The following is a 22,445-nucleotide window of genomic DNA, read 5'->3' on the forward strand; positions in this document are numbered from 1 at the left end:
CGAAAATTATCATATGTCACTTGTGCAAAATGTTTTTAACGGACTAGTCTGGTAAACACCTATTTTCCAAACTAGTAACACAATACTGTATACTATTATATAGAATAACTACTGTAGTTTCAGATAGTTTTAGATAGTATCCTGTTTAATTTTGAGATGCCATACACTCTACAGCCCATGCCATCTACTAATCTGTATCCGGGCAATTCTTCCTCACCATTACCCTCCAAGTCTTCAATAATAGTGCAAGGACGTCAACTTGATTCTCAAGGAAAACGTTTTTTACGAACTCATACTCGATAGCACCGAAGTTACAAAAGTGTATTTAGGCTTACATTATTTGGGTTATAATATCTATCTATTGTGGAATTGACAAAGCTGAGAGCTTACTTATATGTTTCACTCCAGCTACTAAAGTCATTGTTTATTTGGCAACACCTGGGGAATGGCTTAAGGACTTTTGGCTATGAACACAATCCCCATAGCTAGCTATAATATTTTATACTAGTGTAAAAGATATCCCTGAAGAGAAGAGGCTATTTTATTTTTACAGGTAAACCAAAACACAAGGTAAACCAATATAATTAATTAATACATCTTTTAAACAATTGCATCAAACCTAAACATACAAAAAGTAAACCCACAGGGTTCGATCCAACTTAGTATGGAACAGCGATACTCTACTGTGTCAGAAAATTAATAAAACAAAGACTGAAGGGAGCAAGAAAAACAAATGCAATATACAATAGAACAATCACTATAACACTAGTGATGGGCGGATCCAAGAAAATGTCGGTACCGGTTCCGGATCCGGAACTTGAAAAAATCGGATCCGGATCCTCGGATCCAAATACAGATAGGTTTTTTTTCAAGGGCGGGGTTTTTAAATAATTCATATGGCTAGGCAATGTCAAAGACTAACTGTGTCCATATACAAGACTCTCTGTGTCCATGTACAGGACTATCATTGGTAGTTCTGTATATGGACTTTGGACACAGATAGTCTTGTACATGGACACAGATAGTTTTGTTCATGGATACCATTGGCGTCGTCAGCATCAAAAGATTGAGGGGGACAAATGTATAGGGGGTCCACCGGGGGGCTTGGGGGGTCCCCCGAATTTGTAATTTTCAAAGCAGTTTGGTGCACTTTCTAACGCAATTTTTAACACCAAAAACCGTGCCCAACTGTCCATAAACTCCCATTTCACCTGTTGTTTGTCATGAGCAAATAGACAATTTAAAAAAATTAAACTATGACGATTGCATTAATGAATTTAAAAACACGCTGTAGACTACGACCATATCCTCCTAAAAGCCGTTTGGTGACTTTATACAGCCAGTTTTAACGTCTAGAACTGTGTGCAAAACCTCCCATTTCCCCCTTTATTTGTCATGAATGACAATCGCATTCATTCATAAATCTCAAAAAATGTTGTAGGCTACGGCTGTATCCTCACAAAAGCTGTTTACCGACTTTCTAAAGCCATTATTAATGTTTATATCTGCTGTGTCCAACTGTCCAAAAACCTCCCGTTTCACCTGTTATTTGTCTTTGTCATGAGCAAGTAGACATTTTAAAAATCAAACTATGACGCACTTGCATTCATGAATTTCAAAACATAGGCCTACTGTAGACTACGAAGCCATATCTCCCAAAAGCCGTATGGTGACTTTATAAAGCCATTTCTAACGGCTAGAACTGTGCCCAATTGTCCTAAAACCTTCCATTTCACCTGTTACATGCCATGCAAGCGATTATGTTTTTTTTTTTAACCTTACGTTTTTCCCCATTCCTTAGATCTGTCACAATATGTATAGCAAGATTATTATAATTAGCCTTTATATATATATATATGTGTATAGCATCGAATTCAATGACGATTGAACACTAATATTTAAACCCACAATCTTACATTTTTACAAGCAGGTTTTTTTATATAAATAATTTGTTTTTGGCCTTCTGCTCGCTTCATTTGACAATAAACAGTTCAAGGTTCAAGTATCAACTCTTCCAAAAAGTATCAACTAACCTAAAAGAACTATAACTGATACTACCCACAGATACAGCACACGGGGAGAAAAAGGTTAACGTAGACCTACATCTAAATGTAGTATCAACCACTGCCGACTGACGGTGACGGAACGGACTGAAAGTCTGACTGAAACGCGAGAAGACATTCAAGACAAGCGTCTAGGCATCCAGTACAACTCGAGGATCGTGGATCGGAACACCCCTCCACCACCGCACCATGCCGTACGCTTCCGAATCACACAGCGAAGCGAGCACCTTGCTTGCTGGCAGTGATCGATCGGGTGAACACGCATTCTGTATGATTTTTAAAATTCCTTTTAAAATTTGGGATGGGGGACAAAAGTGACTTTTCAAATATTGGGGGGACGCGTCCCCCATGTCCCCTATGGCGGCGACGCCCGTGATGGATACAGATAGTCTTGAACATGGACACAGATAGTCTTGTACTTGGATACAGATAGTCTTGTATATGGACACAGATAATCACTATTAATTTTATTTTAAAATATATCACTATGACAAAACACCTGCTCTTATGTATGAATTGTACTTTATATACAATACTTAAAACTTTATAAAGGACGTTTTTAGAGATGTGCGAGCACAGGTTTTTCAGGTCGAGTCGAGTAATTGGCAAAAAACTATGATTCTCGAGTTCGAGTCGAGTTTAAACCAAAAAGATCAGGATGTGTAAGTTTAAGTAACTCCTTAGGCTAGAGGTTGTAACTTGTAAAACAACCAACAAGCTGAAGTACGATTATAAATGAATTAATTATTAATATTTTTGCGGTAACATATCAAAAGAATGCATAGAAAATCATTTTAAACCAACAACAATAAAGCTCATAAATGAACTTCTACTTCCGCAAAAAATAAGTAAGTGAGCATATATTCATTTATCTAAAAATACTTAATACTTGCATCCATTCGTTATTAAGGTTGCAATTACAATATAAAGTAGGTATAGAGATTTATTCTACAACTTTAAATTTTATTTCCTACCTTTAGTTTTGTATGTTTATTACCATTTTTCTTAGTTGGTGTGATTTTTGTAACAGTGGGCATACACAATTTCCAATGGTTTGACAGTGGGTAAAGGAAAAAATAAATTTTTAAAATTAAAGAAAATTAAATTTTCTAATCTTGTCTGTTAATTGTAAACAAACATTCTGTCAAAATAATCAAAATGTATGTTCAAAATAAAGTACTTAAATAATAGGGGTGGGCGAGTACTCGACCTTCGAGTTTTTTCAAATACTTGACCTCGAGTCGAGTAGTAATTACTACTCGAAAATTTCGAGTCGAGTAGTTATAAATAGTGCCACTTCACGATTTTCTACACCCATATTTAATTAATTATATTTTGTTTTGTGTTGATGCCTTATTTAATCCCCATTCCTACAAAAAACAACTATCTAAACTCATATAGGTTAGACCAGCGTAAACCAAATGTTCAACAAACAACCATCGTCATTCGGCAGAGCTAGCAAGAGGACTACTAAAGATAAGACTTTCACTTTCCTACAACAGTCAACATACGTCTCGATAACGATACAGTAAGTTGAAATAAAGCATTGAATGAATCTATCGAATTGCAATAGTCGATAGTCAACAAGGGAGTCTCGTGACTAGTATAACAATGGCAGATGATTCTTGAAGATATTATAAAGTACAGTATCAGATTTAGTTTGAACTGCCATAAAAATATTTTATACCAAAATATAGAAATAACAAAATATTTTATACCAAAATATAGAAATACAACAAATAAAAATAACCTATTATAGCATAATATTTGTTCACATTAATCGGTATTGGTGTTTGGTTTTACAAACCGATAAGTTACTGCAAGGAACATCGATGCAACTGAATGACGCAATCTCATTGGGTCTTGGCAGAAACCAGAAAGAAATGATCAGTTCCAACAGTGTTGCCAGATGGAAGATAATTTTTGTACTTTACAACTGTGGTATTGGCATAAACAAACTATAAGTAAAATTCATTTTCTAATGAGTTTACATAAACCTGATTAAAATTAGTCAAACTATTATTTTTTTTACGAAATAAAAGCTATACAAATTTTATGATAATTTTACCGACATTCACCATAATGGTGTAATGATAAATATGGCAACGTCAGCCCTGCAAAACAGCTGTTTGATGGTAAAACAAAGCAGAAGCAGAATGAGCAGACTGACGAGAGAGAGAGAGAGAGAGAGAGAGAGAGAGAGAGAGAGAGAGAGAGAGAGAGAGAGAGAGAGAGAGAGAGAGAGCAGATATGGTGACAGCTGGCGTAACAACAAAGAACAAAACAATGGATTGGAGTGAAGTTATGTCAATGTCAGTTTTGAATGTTTTTACTTTGAAGTGAATTTGACTTAAAATAAAATTGATTTTGTCAACTTAATGGAAGTTTAATAGAAAGTAAAATAAACATATATTCTGTTTGTGATTTTGATTGTGCAATTAATTTTCAATCTGGTGACAGAAACATGACAACTACAGTTTGAAATTGTAACTTAACCTAGAAAATGTGAGTTTATAAAGAAAGGCCAAATAGGCTATACCGGGCTACAGTGAAATGTGTTTTAATTTTAAATTAAGTGTTTAATGTGGGATTTTATTTCGAGATAATAGGCCTACTATGTTTTTGTTTGATATTTTCAGTCTGTCAGAGCCGAGTGACTTGATCATTTTTATAAATGTACTGAGTGAAGAGGATAGCCCTAGTACCCATAACCTTCAAACTTAACACATTCGCTGCTGAAAACCTTTAAACAGGCGCTCGCCAATTGCGGCGAGGCCCGGGCGGAGCCCCGATGCGCTAACTGAATCAGCGATCGCTATTGGTATTGAAATATCTCAGTAAGACGAATCACAAAAGAGCAGTGGTGATTGTTCTGCGTTACTCCGAAAGTGGACGTAGTTCACTGAAACACTCAAAGGTAGCAGCACTGCCTGGATCAATAACCAGAGTCTTTGTAATACGGCTCGAACTGAGAAAATCCCCGAAAACGGGACAAAAGCATTGCCAGACGGGATTTTACGGGAAATCTTTGTACCAACCTACACCAGAATAAAGCTCGCATTATAAGCTACAGGCTGGTAAAGATTACAACGTTCCCCCGACAATGGCTGAACCACACTGATCCGGCAAACAATGCAATGCGCGCTCCCCCACCGGTGGACCCCCCGCTCCTCAGCTGAGACGCGCGGGGTCCACCGGTGGACCCGCCGCATCGAATGTGTTAAGACAGATGAAGTGCTTATCCAAGTGATTATTTTAAAATACCTAATTGCATATTGAAGTTTTAGCTTATGATACAATATGTAGTTTGATATTAGTTTTCTGTTTTATAAATAAATTTATTTTTATAAATTCTGTTTCTTATTTAAATTTAAATTATTCTTAAAGTTACCTTATTAAGTTAAGTAGTTAGTTAGGTTGATTATCATGTTAGTGAGGAGGTTGATCATGTTAGTGAGGAGGAATTAAAGGCAAGAAAAAATAAAACACACAATAACAAGTGATGTGTAGGCCTAAATAGGCCCAATTTAATGCTGCAGCCAACAAGTAGTCTCTAGGCCAAATTTTTTATTAGGCCTAAGGTAAGAGGTACTAATAATTACTAACCATATAACTTAGAAAATTTGGTATAAGTACTCAAACTACCTATTTAGGCCTAGGCAGGGTTTAGGCTAGGATGAAATTTGTTTCAGCAAAATGTTGCAAACTCTCTGCAAAGACAAAAACTAAGTTAACTGTAGAAAAAATATTATTCAATAACTTAAGCATTTAAAACAAAAAATTCCAGTAGGCTAATACATTTGTTTGAACATAACATCTTTCAATTTTATTCGTAGAAAATTTGCCATAGGCCTAGCCTGCAAAACAATGTAAACTTAGCATTTTTAAGTTGTGAATAGCAAGATGCTAAAAATACTACCGCAGCTTAAACCCTGGGCCTAGGCCTACTTAACGTGCAACTACTCGACTTGACTCGATACTCGAGTTTTTACTCAAATACTCGACTCGACTCGACTGGAATTGAAAAATCACTACTCGCCCACCCCTATTAAATAGGCCTACAAGTAGCCTACCTTACTGTTAAACAAAACAATTGTAGATTGAACATTGTACTGAATAATGTAATAGGCCCATACAATAGTAGTTATAGAAATCAAATGAAACATAGATCCTATTTTTGGAATATACATAAATGAAATTCTAAATTGGATACATAACACTAAGGAAAATTTGTCAGATGTAGTCAAATTTACACATAATTATAATACAAGGAATAAATATAATTTCAGATTACCACATCACAAGTTGACGATTTTTAGGAACAGCCCTCAATATATGGGACTTAGATTGTACAATGAATTACCCCTGTATCTTAAAAATTTAAATGCTACTCAATTCAAAGATAAAATAATTGATAAAGCCTACTATTCACTTGACGAATTTTTGGAGAACCCTATAGTTTAGATAAAAATTCTCTGACATCCTACATGAGTTTGTTTGAATTATTTTAACTATTCATTTGACTATAAAATACATCACTATGAAGAAACACCTGTTCTTATGTATGAAATGTACTTTATAAAGAATGTTTTGTGTTAATAAAATATGTTTATGTCTATTCACTATAATCCAGATATTTTTAAGATTTAGTAACAGAAAGTATTTGTTGTTTATTGCCATAGATAAAAATATTTTGCTTAGTCTATGTTATTACTCTCTAATAGCTACAATAAGAAAAAAAAATATGTTGTTATCAATAACTGATGATAACAGCTCAGCTGATTATGAACTAGATGGAAGAACAAATAGAAAGTATAACAGGGTGTCCTACCGGGAAAACCGGGAATTATGCGTAAATTTTGTTATTTACCGGGAATTTTCAATTTGCCACGATCGCGCATGAAGATGACGTTTCCGTGACCGCGGGAGACGACGATGATGTCCAACTGGCCGGGGGATTTGTTAGTGATTTTGCCGCGATCGTGCATGATGACGTTTCCGTAACCGCAGGAGACGACGACATTTCCGTGACCGCGGGAGACGACGATGACGTTTCCATCTTGCTGGAGACGACGATTACGTTTCCGTGACCGCGGGAGACGACGATGACGTTTCCGTGACCACCAAAGAGGATTATAATGTTTCTGTTACCATTGAAAAATATCAGAATTTTGTCACGAATACGACCAAGACAGTGGTGATGTTTCTGTTACTGAATGAGATATTCAGGTTTTTTCAATTATCGCAGAAAACAATTATGGTGTCTCTACGACAGTGTTAGATGATCACAATATAACCTCGAGTTTGGCTTGACCAAAAATTTCAAAATGGCACACTTCTAGAAAGTTTTTTTTTTTATTTTGTAATATCATCATTTACCTTTAACGTGGTGTTTATATGTGTTTAGAAGGGTTTAAAATTTAAATTGGCTACTTGAAATTTTTGTAAATTCTGCATTAGTTATTTCTGTAGGTCACTTGAGAAACAACCTATAACTCCAAAATTACATATAAAAGTACATAAAGACAGGGGCTGGTGTAGTAGTCATTACAGAAAATTTGGTAAAATAGAAATTATCAGTATTAAGAATCTATTTTTCAGGTGTCTGTAGAGGGATTCAAAAAAATTTGCTATCGACATATCACTATTTTTAAGAAGTTATTGATAAATTGCAGGTTTAAGGATTAGTTTTTAATTTTTGGATTATTTAACCAGTAATATATAAAAATGAAATACTTGTATCAGGCAATATTACAGTAATTATACATTTTGTTTCTTTAACTGAGAATGCTCTTTCCGATAACTAAAATAGCGAGCTGTGTTAGCGCTAAAACAGCATTGCGAGAGTTGGCGCAAAACACGTTGGAAATTTTAGTATGAAAAGTAGGAACTGAACTACCTGGATTTTTTTTACTCATGAATTACTCATGAATTTTTTGGTTGGCCTGGTGGACACCCTGTATAATGACGTTTTTATGTTGTCATCTTTATATCCTTTTTAGGAATGCAATTATTATCTTTATGTATGATTTTATACTTATTTATAAGTTATCTAATGTTTTACAAGTTTACAGAGTAATTAATTTCAACACGGGAACATCAATTATTGACTTATAATAGATGCGTTATATTAAAAAGGTCAATGACCCAAATCATGATTGCGCAATGTTGTATTTTGACACAAAATGCAAATCATGGCATTAAGTATAGTTCGAATAATATTTCTCCTGGTCTCTTGCAAATTGTATTATCAATACTAAATAATTGTGGTCAATTCAAACTATATTTTTGATTATTCAAATCTCCTGCACAAAAAGACAAAAGTCAAACCAGGCAAGGAAAAAATCCTGCTATTGTAATCCCCCTACCCAGCCATTTGGGAAGTGGTGAAAGTCTAGTCTAAATACAGCTCAAAGGTCTCACCCTCCCCTTCCCCCAACCCCTACTCCACTCATTGTTGCTGTTGCCATGCAGGCTCATTTCGAGGTCATTGCACAACCCCTCCCTCCCTTCTATTGTTTTGCCTTACTAGTGTTTCTATTCTGAATTTTTTAAACATAAATTTATTGCTTACACTAGCTGTACCCGCGGGCTTCGCCCCGTTTGACTTCATAAGTATTCGTATGGCTCATTCACGTCCTGGTTGAAGTTCGTTCGCTACGCTCACTCACCTTTAAGTTGGAGCTCGTTTGCTGCGCTCACTTGCCTTCAGGGTAGCTCGTTCGCTACGCTAACTCACCTCCAGGTTGAAGTTCGTTCGCTACGCTCACTCACCTTTTGATTGGAAATTAGCTGTTGTCATAAATTTAAAAAAAATAATAGTGCTGCACCCTGTTGGTAATCCTTGTAACTTTTATGCTATTGAACATCATAGAACAGAACCAACTTGTTTGATTGAAACAGCTGTTAAGATTCATTAATTACTTTTAAATATGAAAAATCATAAGATTAACATGGGGAACTACAGAGCCACTGGGGCGGAGCCCGAAAGGGTTTTTGAGATAAGAATATGCTTTAATGTTAATCGGGAATGTGAGCTATCATCATGCCAAATTTCAGCCCAATCCGTCCAGTAGTTTATGCGTGATTGAGCAACACACACACACACAAACATACACACAAACTCACAAACTTTCAGATTTATAATATTAGTAAGATAAGATAACAGTTCAGTAGTGGAATTTTCTATTGTGAAACAGTACTTTAAAACAAAATCACTACCGATCATGTCATTCCATTCTGTGTCAAGTAGTATACCATTGCCAGTCAGTCGCCGGCGACTGCTTTGAGTTGACCTATTCTGTTGTGACAGCTATAAAAATAGATTAGGACAACTACCTCTTGCTTATTTCTACACTGTAGAAATATTTACTAATATTTCTACAGTAATATTCTACAGTAATAGAATCTACAGTAATACAAATTATACATCATTTTATGTAAACACAAGTGACATTTTAACAAATATTGATTTTCTGCAGTTTTAAAACAAACTGGCGAGTTCAAAGATAGGCTCGAGTTTCAAGGCCGTACTCTACTCGAACTCGAAATCTCGAATACTCGCACATCTCTAGACGTTTTGTGTTAATAGTAAAAAAAATTGGATCTATTAAAACCGGATCCAGCCCAAGATCCAATTTTTTGTGGATCCGATCGGGCTTCGGTTCTAGCTCAGTTCCGGCAGATCCGGTAGTCCGATATCCGGATCCGACCATCACTATAAAACACCAATTTCTTTATAGGTCAAGTAAAATGTAATTGTTTACCCAGTGCTCGCAGTGTCACCATCCACCTTGTTTGCCAGCTGGCTCTCATGACTCTTGGACTTGGTGAGAGGTTGTGGCTCAGGGTACAATGTTGGTAGCCCTGTCTGATGTTTCCGGCGTGGCGGAGGTGTAGTAGGAAACCTCACTTTCTCACCCACTAGAAACAAACATTGCAGAAACTAGGTAATCAATTGGGATAAGTATCTAAACGACCGTGAACGAGATTGGGATATTAAAAATTGTAAAAACCTCTGCCTAATAAATATCTATTTGGCTGAGGGATCAAGTTTGGCCTATTCATCAGAAAAATTTAATTCCAAGGGGGCTTATAGATACACAATATAAGGTCAAATAACATATAACTGATATATTGTCCTATAGTGTGACTTATTCAGACATTTCTCTTCAATCTACTCTCTAAAGAAGTCTTACAGTAGAGGAAAATACCATAACTGGAGTTACGTTTTGTGACTTTTACCCCCCTTTAAATTTGGTACCTCACAGAATAACCCAAACTCAGAAGGTTACCGATTCCATCCGAAGACAGTGGTTTTTTGGTGGAACTTTTGATGGACTGAAATTCAACCATTTGACATATGTTTAGTTTTAATCAAAAGTACTGAGAAAATATTTTAAAAACTGGACTCTAGATGGTGATAAAGCTACACAAGGCCCATCATCCATTCCATACTCACATTTCATTCTTTATTAGAGTTTGAATAATCTTAGTTACAAATGACCATAAAGCCATATAGACCATAAATAGAAAATACTAACAGTAACATATCATAATAAAATAAACCAAATGGGATTAGTTTCTAGGCTTTTGTCACAACTTAACAACATTTGAGTATTTATTGAATGGTGTTAGAAGTTCTCTCTGAATACTATGTTCTGCCTGCCTTTTGTGCACAAATCATATGTTTTATTATATTGTTAATACTCAATTTACATTTTTGTTTACATTTTGTCAGTTCGTTGAAAATCATGTTCATTAAACCATCTCTTGAATTTTATATTTTTTATTGTATAAATTTTACCATCTATCATAACATTATTGGTCCTAAATCGAGCCGGGACAACAGCATATCAAAACAGAACTGCTTGGATCTATCACTGAGATTTTATTTATCAAACATTCTTTTTATGTCTACCTAAATTTGAACATTCATAATCATCATGGCATCACTGGAATCAAAACTCAAACTCCAAAAATCAAGACTACAACACCTGGAAAATGCTTCAACCTTTTTCAAAAACAAAGATATAGCTACAATAACTAAGGCTCAACAAACACGAATTGAAGTTTTGGAAGCAGATTGGAAAAAATTTGACAAAGATCACGAGGGGAGGATCTGCGAATCAAATACCGAATTGCTGAAAAATCTTGAATATCTTAATGAAGACAGCATTACAGCCGCGGAAAAGAAGCTTACCTCGTCAACAAATCGGAAGTGCTGGACCTCCTTGACTTAGTCTCAACGTCATCTCCCCAAAATGCAAGTATTACAGAAAGTAGTAAATCCAACTCTTTTCTCAGACCCAAATTGCCTCAAATATCATTGCCCCAGTTTCCAGGAGATTATCAATCCTGGAAACCGTTTAACGATCTTTTCGATTCTTTAGTAATTTCTAATCCTGACTTAACTGATGTAACAAGTACGAGTACAATGTACTCGTATAGTAGTGTCCCTTAACATTGGGAGTCCATCTAACGACAAAGTCATCTGTCCGTTAACAGCTCATATTCTGCCAAAACTCACTGCTAAGTTACCTACTATGACACCAGGTAAATCTAACTGGCATCATATCAAGGAGCTTCAACTAGCCGTCAAAGATTTCATGAACCCTGGGTCTGTAGATTTGATACTTGGAGCTGATGTTTATGGAAGTATCATTCTCCCTGGACTTATCAAGGGTCCGCCTCTAACTCCTATTGCTCAATCAACCATCTTTGGTTGGGTGTTATCTGGGCCATGTGGATTTTTCATCAATGACAATAAATCATCAATGTATCATTGCCTACTGGAGAACAAAGTAGATGATTTACTTCAGAAGTTTTGGGAACAGGAGGATTTTGCCAACGATCCAGTTCAGGTTTTATCTCCTGAAAATGAAATGTGTGAAGAACACTTTCAATCAACGCACTCTAGGACTGAAAGTGGAAGGTATGTTGTTAAACTTCCTCTAAAGAGTCTGCTGAAAATCTAGGGAGTTCTCGAACATCTGCTCTCAATGTATTGAACTCAATGAAAACACGTTTTGTTACTGATCCTAACTATCACAAACTGTATTCTAACTTCATTTCAGAATATGAATCACTTGATCATATGTCAAAAGTAAGAAGTGATTCTGTAGTATTTACTACAACTTTCTGTAGTATTTACTCCAACATTTTACTTACCTCATCATGGCGTCCTTCGGGATAGCAGTTCAACCACAAAACTAAGAGTAGTTTTCAATGGATTACAGCATTCTTCTACGGGTAAATCTCTAGATGATATCCTTCATACTGGGAAAAAGTTGCAAACTAATTTATCTGATGTCTTAATTTGGTTCAGACAATTCAAGTACGTCTTTTCTGCAGACATTGAAAAAATGTATTGGCAGATTATGGTTCATCCAGATGACTGGGACTTACAAAGAATCTTATGGTACGACAATGAACAACTCTGTACATATCGGTTGAAAACCGTAACCTATGGTTTATCGTGTGCTCCCTTTCTAGCATTGAGAACAATGAATCAACTTGTAATTGACCATGGTAATCAATATCCTTAAGGGGCATCTGTTCTTTCAAAAGGAAGATATGTTGATGACATATTTGGGGGTGCTGACACTATTGACGAATGTCAAGAGGTCTTAACACAAGCCAATCAACTTTGCATGGAAGGATGTTTTCCATTACAAAAGTGGATAAGCAACAACCTGTTAACACTAACTTCAATATCTCCCGAACGGTATGTAAAAGAAGCTTCAATTCAAATCAATTCAATTCAAATATCTTTATTCGTTTTTATGTACATTGTACAATAAATAGTGTCAAAATAATTACAATAAAAATAGTGTCAAAATAGTTCAACAGGATAAAAAACAGCAAAACATGAGGAATGGTTATAAAAACAACAAATACATTTTACAAATCTAGTAAGATAATTTATCATAGCGACTGAGGGAGGTGAAAAAAATTGTCAAATGAATAAATTGCTAAATTTATTGAAAACTCTTTCAATATTTTTTTAAATTTGTTTGGATCTGTTTCTTTTTTAATATTTTTTGGAATAAATTTAAAAAATCTATTACCTGCATAGGATGGTTTCTTTAAAAAAAAAAATTGTCCTATGTGGTTGTACATTTTCGCTCTTATTTCTTAAATTATAAGAATGGGATTTTTCTTTTGGTTCCGAATATACTTCTTGTTTTTTTGCAATTATTATTGATTCATATATATACTGCCCGTAAACAGTAAAGATTTTTAGATCCTTAAAATGCTCTTTAGCTGAATCATCACGCTGCAGCTTAAGCATGATTCTAACCACTCTTTTTTGCTCCTTTAAAATGCTATCTAGATTACATATTTTTGTTGAGCAGTAGAGTGCTATGCCAAACGTGATATGTGAATGCACATGTGCAAAATATATATATATATTTTTTTTTTAAATCACAGTAAAAAGACATACTTGATAAAGCATGAATTCCGGAATTAATTCTACTTAAAATTTTGTGGACATGTTTATCCCAATTCAAGTGCTGATCTAGTGTTAAACCCAAAAAATTTGTACTAATTTCTTCATCAATATTTTGTAAGCTATAGCTTATTGTTATTGGCTCCTTCTGTCTATTTTGTTTTGTCTTAAAATTTATAAATTTAGTTTTTTGTAAATTCATCATCAAGTTGTGGTTATTAAGAAAATTTCCAATACTTTCCAATTCTACAATATAAGCAAACATTTCTGTTTGCTCTATTGAGTTGGATAATATCACCAAATTCGAGTCATCAGCATACAGACATAGTGTTGAATTTTTATTATATATTAAAGAATCTTTCATTCCACATAGATAGCACAAAAAAAGCAGGGGCCCTAATATTGAGCATTGTGGCACTCCGAAAACTATTGGCTTATAAGTTGAGCATGATTTAATAATTCTATTGTAATTTGTCAAGTGAGTTATTTCTACGTATTGAGATCTTTCAGTGAGATATGACGTAAACCAATTAAGAGTTTGTTTTGCTACTCCTAGTCTTTGAAGTTTTTCAAGTAGAGTAGAATGCCTAACACTGTCGAATGCCTCAATGCTTCAATTTCAATCAAAGAATCAACAACTGTAAGAACCCTAGGATTAACTTGGAAACCAGCAAGTGACGATTTTCAGTTCCAGATTGATTTCCGAACTCCAGTTCCGATAACTAAGAGAAGTGTTCTATCTCATATTGCAAAACTATTTGATCCCTTAGGATTTATCTCTCCTGTAATAATTCAAGCTAAAATATTTTTGCAGCAACTATGGTTGATTAAGTTGAACTGGGATGATTTTCTTCCTCCCTACCTGTTAGCACACTGGCAAAATCTTGAAGCTCAACTAAAAGACTTGTCTATTATATCAATTCCAAGATTTTTAGGTCTCACCAAATCATCTTCCTGCTGTGTGGAACTTCACGGGTTTTTAGATGCATCCCAGTCTGCAATGGCTGCTGTTGTGAATATTAAAGTAAGGTCTGAGTCAGGTATTTTTGTAAACATCATTTGTGCTAAAACCAAGAGAGTTGCATCTCCTAAGAAAATGAGTATCCCCAGACTGGAGCTTACAGCAGCATTAATGTTGGTGCGTCTTGCAAAATATGTCAGAGAAATTCTAAATATCAAATCTGCTCCATTGTGGTTGTGGACAGATTCTCAAGTAACTCTTACTTGGATTCAGAACCACCCATCAAAGTGGAAAGACTTTGTTTGTAATCGAGTTAGCATTATAAAGGAAACAGAGCCATTAGCTCGTTGGAGGTATGTTCCTGGCAAAGAGAATCCAGCCGATTGCGCTTCACGTGGGTTGTCTCCTATAAAGCTCTGGTGGACCACAAGTTGTGGTGGTCAGGACCCTCGTGGCTTGCAGAAGATTCTGTAAAATGGCCCAAGAGCTCCGACGAACTTGCAGAGGAAGCCGTGTCTGAGCAGCGCAGTCAGAAATCAACGTATTTATCCCAATTTAAATCAGAACTGACTTACTTTATCGCTACTCTGATCTCATTAAGCTACTTCGCATCACAGCATGGTGTGGAAGACTAATCAATTGTCTCAAGAAAATCGACAGTATAGAACACACTCCCTATCCGACACCCAAAGAATTAAATGATTCCTTACTACTTTGGGCAGGTATTGTTCAGCTAGAAGCCTTCAATGAAGATCTAAAACTACTTACTAATCAGAAACCAAACAATAAGTTTAGTAAACTCCGCAATTTCACTCCATTTCTTGATCAAAATAAACTTATCAGAGTTGGAGGTAGACTCAATCAATCCAATCTTGAGTATGACACAATACACCCACTCCTCCTCCCAAAAGATTCTTATCTTTCAAAATTAATAATATCTAAATCTCACCTTCGTACACTACACGGTAGTACAAGCATTACATTATCAACCATTAGACAACGTTTTTGGATTCTCGGTGGTCGACCAACTATTAAGAAAGAACTACTACGGTGTGTCACTTGTGCTCGATACAGAGCCGAACGAGCTCAGCAACTTATGGGACAGCTTCCTACATCTCGAGTCACCCCTTCACGACCATTTCTCCACTCTGGTGTGGACTACGCAGGTCACTTCGTTATCAAGACTTGGTGAGGTAAAGCAGCAAAAACCTACAAGGGATATATTGCAGTATCATCTGCTTGTCAACATCTGCACTCCACCTCGAATTAGTCACCGATTACTCTGCAGAATCATTCATTGCAGCATATAAGAGATTCACAGCTCGCCGTGGAATTTCTTCCACTCTGTCCAGTGATTGTGGTACTACATTTATTGGTGCTGATGCGGAACTAAAATGTCTATTCATGGCTTCAACAACGGCAAGTACTAAACTAAGAGATCTGCTAACTAAAGATGGAACATTGTGGAAATCCCTCCATCTGCTCCTCACTTCGGTGGTCACTGGGAAGAAGGAGTGAAGTCAGTGAAATATCACCTAAAACGAATCGTTGGTAACACTCAACTAACATACAAAGAATTCACTACTGTTAAAACGCGATACTGATTCTTCTAAAAGGGGTATACTTTTTAAATGATCTCAAGAAAACATAGTAGCCTTCAAAAAAAAAACTTCATGTTTTATTCAGGCATAACTATTCAAGACCAACTCTAACAATCAAATCAAAAGGAAAACACTAACTGCAAAATGTAAACAAATAAAACATCTGATGAATTAAATTAATACATAAATAATCATCTAGAGACAGTCATTTTCAACATACTCCCACCTTTTGAGTCTTAAGTTTCCATTATTTAAAGACTCAAAACACATATTATCATATTAAAAGTTCAGTCTTTTTGGTAACTTAATTTGTTTTCCTCGTTTTCTAAATTTAACTTTATTTACAACTTTTCCATTTGAACTTTCTTTATCTTGCACTTCTTCTACTTCTTTTTTGTTTGAACTTTCTGAGTTCAAAATTGCTACACTTGATGATATAGACTTTTTAAATTCATATCCAAAAGTGTCTTCATCACATTCACAAATCTTACTAGGCTAATTTCAGATTCCATCTTGACAGTTACAGGATCCTCTATATTAGGAATGTCTACACTACACTTGTCAGAAATAGGTGTTAACAAAGATGTTACAGTCATTACACTTGATTTACACGTCACTCCTTTTACATTTACTTTTCCCATTAACACCCAACCAAGTAAGGTTTCCATTGCAACTAAATCATTTGTCAAAACATGACGTTTCCCTGTAAACAACTTTCCACCAATATCAGATCCAATCAAAACTTCAATTGGCCCTTCTACAGTGTCAGAAACATTGATACCAAAAGACTGTAATTCGTTTATCCAAGGACCCGCTTTGATTGTTGAAACATCATTACATATCACATCTTGATCCAAAACTTCAAAGTTGCAATAGTAAGCATTACACAAATCATTTAACCTTACTTTATAACAATTGTGTTTTACAGCATTTGTTACTGATCCACCAAACAATGCATGATTAAGGGTTTCTTTTCCAAATGATACATACCCCATTTCTTCTGCAGTTTTCTTCAAAATGAAGGACCTTTGAGAACCAGAGTCAAAAATGACACGTGCTGCTCGTTCTTTATTACCTCCTCTAATATTCACACGTACAGTTTGTAAAAATACTTCAGAGTGTGCATTATTAGCTAAATTACTTTCACAAAATACTAAAGTGTTATCATTAACATAATTTACATTAGATTTATCTTAAAACTTGTTACACATTACTGTTGCATGTCGACCATTGCAAAGAGAACAGTTTAATCGAACATGACACTTCTTACTGACATGGCCATACTTTGTGCAACGATAACAACATCTGTTACTTGACAATAGGTTTACCTTTTCTAAATGTGTCAGATTACTACAACTCTTACAATTTTCTGTCAAATGTTTTTCACCACAAAAAACACATTTCATAGGGGTTTTATCGACCTTTTGGTTGACAAGACCGGTTGCAGTTAGTATTGATTCCGTTTCGTCACTAAAGAATGGTTTGGATGACTTACCCAATTGTCTCTTCGAGTCCCCAAAACCTGAGGTAGCAAGTGAAATTCGTTCCTCATTTGCCACTTCAATTCGCAGAAACTTCAAAAGCGCATCGAGTCTATTCTTCAAATCAGCTTCTGGATCAAAGTCGGAATGACGTTGCCACGCCCTTAATAGATCCTCTGGCAAACACGACTCAACTAATGGGTAAAGAATAGCCGCACATTTATCAGTAGTTACTCCTAATGTGTCAAGAGCTCTGATCTGACATTCTAATTTGTCAAATAAGGTCGAAATCACTACCTTTTGGCTTAAGTTATTGAGTAGCAACTTTAAAAGTTCTCGAACATAGACTTCTATCAAAAGATCATCCCTTCCAAAACGACTTTTTAAACTCTGAATAGCATCTCTATAATTCTCTGATGTAGCAGGATAGCTATCTACAATTTGTCTCGCTTTAGAATTTGGAATAGTGGCCTGAACTAAATAGTGGAACTTATCAACATCATCAATAGAGGGATCTTCATCTATCCTCTTAAAAATTCCCCAAAAAGGAAGCCATTCTTTAAGATTCCCGCTAAATTGTACTAGTTCAATCTTGGGAAGTTTAAGCTTAGTCTTTAAATTTGAACTTCCACTCTTAGCTGATGTTGAAGAATAAAGATTGTTTGCCTTGAATGAGTAGGCTTTATTTAACACAATTCAAGTAATGGAATTCATAAGTAAGAGTTAAATCTAGAGAATGAAATAATGATTACAAACATTCAACATAAACAAATAAAATAACAATGTCCAACAACAGCTGGGAATATTTTCTATCACATTCTTCCCCGCTAATATAATTTAAAGTCTTTAAGGTGAGAAGGTAGTTTCTTCTGTCTTGAGCTTCGTCTCTGTGATTGTGTTTCATCAGTCCTTAAGGTTTGTAGAGGCTCTTGAGTTGCAGATTCTTCTATCACCTCTGCATCGGGATGAGACACATCCTGGGTCTCGTCTACTAAGTTTACATCGCTATTAAGTTCCATTGTGTGGTTCTCCGGTGTTGATTCATCATCAAAATCTGTTCTCTCAGCTTGTTTTCCACAAGGAGCTAAGTTGCGTGTAGACACTGTTGTCTCACGCCCATCTGGCAATCGTACATGAGCGTAATCAGAGTTTCCTTCCAGCAATGTCACCTCCTGCACTATTGGTTCATACTTAGAGTTTCTGATAGGACGTCTCATCAACACTTTTCCAGGAGTCATCAACCAGGTTGGTGTGGAAACACCATTTTGTGATCTTCTGGGATGTCCAAACATTCGTTCATGTGGCGTACAATTCGTGGCAGTACAAAGCAAGGATCGGATAGAGTGAAGAGCTTCATCCAGAACTAATTCCCACTTTGTCACGTCAAGTTGATAGTTCTTAAGGGCAAGTTCTACTGTTCTCCAGATTATACCATTATATCTCTCAACCTGGCCATTACACTGAGGGTTGTAAGCAGTAGTCCGACTAGAAGCAATGTCGTTTAAAGCGAGAAACTCCTTTAGTTCTTTTGAAAGAAAAGAAGATCCCTGATCGGAGTGAATGTAGCTAGGAGTACCGAACAATGAAAATAACTGTTTCAGTTTGCAAATAACAGTCGAAGAGGACATATCAGGACAGGGGTACGCAAATGGAAATCGTGAGTACTCATCAATGATTGTTAGCATATACCGATTTCTTGTAGAAGAGGGAAGAGGACCCTTAAAATCCAGGCTAAGACGTTCAAACGGTGATGTTGCTTTTATTAATTTTCCATCATGTTTGAAGAATCTTGGTTTTACTTCAGAACATACCTTACAGGAAGCAGTCATTCTTCTTACCTCATCAAGGGAGTATGGTAAATTTTTGCTTCTTATCCAATGATACATACGAGTTTCACCAGGATGACACATTCTTTCATGATATTGATGAAGTCTGTTCATTTTGTCGCTCATCGAGCACACTCGTGATGGAGAGTCAGCAGCTACATTCAGTTTACCAGGTCTATAAACAATATCATAACTATAGCTTGATAGTTCTAGTCTCCACCTCATGATTTTGTCATTCTTAATTTTCCCCGATATCTTAGAGTTGAACATGAAAGAGACAGACTTCTGGTCTGTTATTAGTTTGAAATGTCTGCCTAGCAAATAGTGTCTCCATTTTCGTACTGACTCCACGATTGCATATGCTTCCTTTTCAACCGAACTGTGCTTTAGTTCACTATGAGACAGACCTCTTGAGAAAAAGGCTACAGGTTTTCCTTCCTGGGTCAGTGTTGCTGCTATTACAGTGTCAGATGCATCAGTCTCAACAGTGAAGGGTAGATCAGGATTTATGGGACTCATTGAGGCATTTTCAATCTCTTGTTTCAGTTCATTAAATGCCTTTATAGCCGTTGCGGATAAAGGGAAAGAGCTGGTTGTCAGAACTTTAATCTTTTCAGAAAATCGTGGGACATATCTTGAGAAATGGGAAAACATTCCTACTGCCCTTCTTAGGGATGATGCGTTTGTGGGCAAGGGGAAATTCTTTAGAGGTAAAAGCCGATCAGAATCTGGCTTAATGGTTTTGTTGCTTATTGTATATCCAAGGAGACTAATAGATTTCATTGAAAAAGAACATTTATTTTCATTAATAGTCAAGTTATACTTGCTAGCAGCGTTCATCAGCCTGTTTAGGTTCCTATCATGCTCCTCTTGTGTTTTACCACATACTGTTATGTCATCTAAATAAGCAAATGTGTCATTAAGATTTTCTGCCCTGATTATGCCATCAATAACTCTCTGGAATGCAGCAACTCCATTTGTCACCCCAAAAGGAATTCTGGTAAATTGATACAGCTGACCACATGCTTCAAAAGCTGTAAAAGGCTTATCTTCAGCCTTGATCGGTATTTGATGGTAAGCGCTTTTTAAATCAATGGCACTAAACACTTCATAGTTAGCAACTTTATTGACAATTTCTTCAAGATTTGGGATTGGATAAGCATCGAGACTTGTAAATCTGTTTATAGTGTTAGAGTAGTCTATTACCATACGCTTCTTATGGTTTTCGGAGCTGGTAACAAAAGCTTGAGCTCTCCATGGAGATATACTTGGTTCTATTACCCCTTCATGCAATAGTGAGCGAATTTCTTCTGAAATAAACTGATAATCTGTTACTGTATGACGGCGAGATTTCACAGAAATAGGGTGACAATCATGTGAAATATGCTCAAATAGTGAAGCTTGTGGTACATTTGCAGCAGCTACAGATACTATAGCAAGAGGAGATTCGGGTCCGCCTAATGTGAGTTCTAATTTAGAATGGCGACTGAGTAAATCATGACCTATTATCAAATCACAACAGAGGTTGGGTAAAATGCACAAAATCACATTTTTGTATGAGTTACCAAGAATCTTCAAATTAACTTTGCATTCACCTTTAGTTTTAGAAGTTAACTCAGAAGCCGCCATTGATACTTGACTGATTTTAGAAGGATAGGTTTTTATTTTCAGCTGATTTACTAAGTCACTACTCAGGAAACTAGTGGTACTACCAGTGTCAATTAGGGCTTGAGCTGCTTTACCATTTACATTAACTGGGACAATAGCTTTTGAAAGACCTACAGTAGGGGATAACTTGAAGAACAACTTATGTGGCTTATGACAGATGAAGTTGTATGTTTAATTTTTGAGTTTTGACCAAAACTTGATTTATCTATTTGAGAGGAAGACTTACATACCTTAACAAAGTGACCCTTTTTACCACAACCTTTACAGTAAGAATTTCTTGCGGGACAGTCATTTCTTGGATGTCTATTGAATCTACAGAAGAAACATCTATTATTACTCCCAGAAGTAGCGGCTATGGTTTGATTATTTGTATCATCGTCTTGAACGATTGAGTTTTCTTGTTTTAAAACTGAATTGAGATTTGAGCTGGGTTGATATAGGAGGGCTTGTTGTTGTGCACTTTCCAAACAACGGGCCTGTTCATAAGCATCTTGAAGAGGCAGCTTAAAGTTCTCTAGCAGTCTCTGGCGAATGTGTGGAGCAATCAGACCATTTACAAATGCATCTCTAATGCAGTCATCTCTATTTTCTTCTGCAGAAGTAGCTTTAAAATTGCAGTCTTTGCTGAGTATCTTTAAAGCTTCTAGATATTGGTCAACTGATTCTCCTGGTTGTTGCTGAGGAGTAGATAACTTATGGCGAGCAAATACTTCGTTCACTGGCTTACAATATAGATTTTGAAGATTACCAATTGCATCTTTAAAATTCAAACATTCACTGATATAAGTATATACTGAAGGCACCACATAGTTGATTAGAAGTTTCAATTTCTCAGATTCATTTGCTTCTGTCACTTCAATAAAATTTGTAAATGTCCTGAGCCAGTGATTCCATTCCATTGCTGCTGTTGAAGAGTTTGGATCTATTGAAAGTTTTGCTGGAGCAAAATGTTTTTCCATGATTGCAGATATTGTGTTAAATAAATTGTTAAAGAATAAAGATTGTTTGCCTTGAATGAGTAGGCTTTATTTAACACAATTCAAGTAATGGAATTCATAAGTAAGAGTTAAATCTAGAGAATGAAATAATGATTACAAACATTCAACATAAACAAATAAAATAACAATGTCAAACAACAGCTGGGAATATTTTCTATCACAGCTGAATTACTACTGACCAAATCATAATCTCTAGACTCATTTATTTTACTTTGTACCAAAACATTTACTTGATTGTAGGTTTCCAAATAACTATAAGCTTTAGACACTTCTTCTTCAAGAATTGCTTCACTTTCCTCAAATTGAAATAAATGGTCAGATATCTTTGTGTCTAAATTCTTTAACTCTTCATAAACCATACTTACAGTTTGAAACCTACTAGTGGGGTGGGTTAG

General features: G+C 35.7%; 1 protein-coding gene across 2 annotated transcripts in view; it reads right to left on the bottom strand.

Moving 5' to 3' along the window:
• Positions 1-22,445, bottom strand: part of LOC128982900 (kinase suppressor of Ras 2) — a 149,311-nt gene that overhangs the window by 92,923 nt on the left and 33,943 nt on the right. For both annotated transcript variants that reach the window (XM_054401958.1, XM_054401957.1), the window contains exon 5: positions 9,830-9,986. In XM_054401958.1, the coding sequence (XP_054257933.1) occupies positions 9,830-9,986 (157 nt within the window). The remainder of the gene's footprint in view (positions 1-9,829; positions 9,987-22,445) is intronic.

The sequence above is a fragment of the Macrosteles quadrilineatus genome, unplaced genomic scaffold (genome assembly GCF_028750875.1).
Source record: "Macrosteles quadrilineatus isolate MER2022 unplaced genomic scaffold, UCM_ALF_1.0 Scaffold_1__1_contigs__length_201487025, whole genome shotgun sequence".
Lineage (NCBI taxonomy): Eukaryota > Metazoa > Arthropoda > Insecta > Hemiptera > Cicadellidae > Macrosteles > Macrosteles quadrilineatus.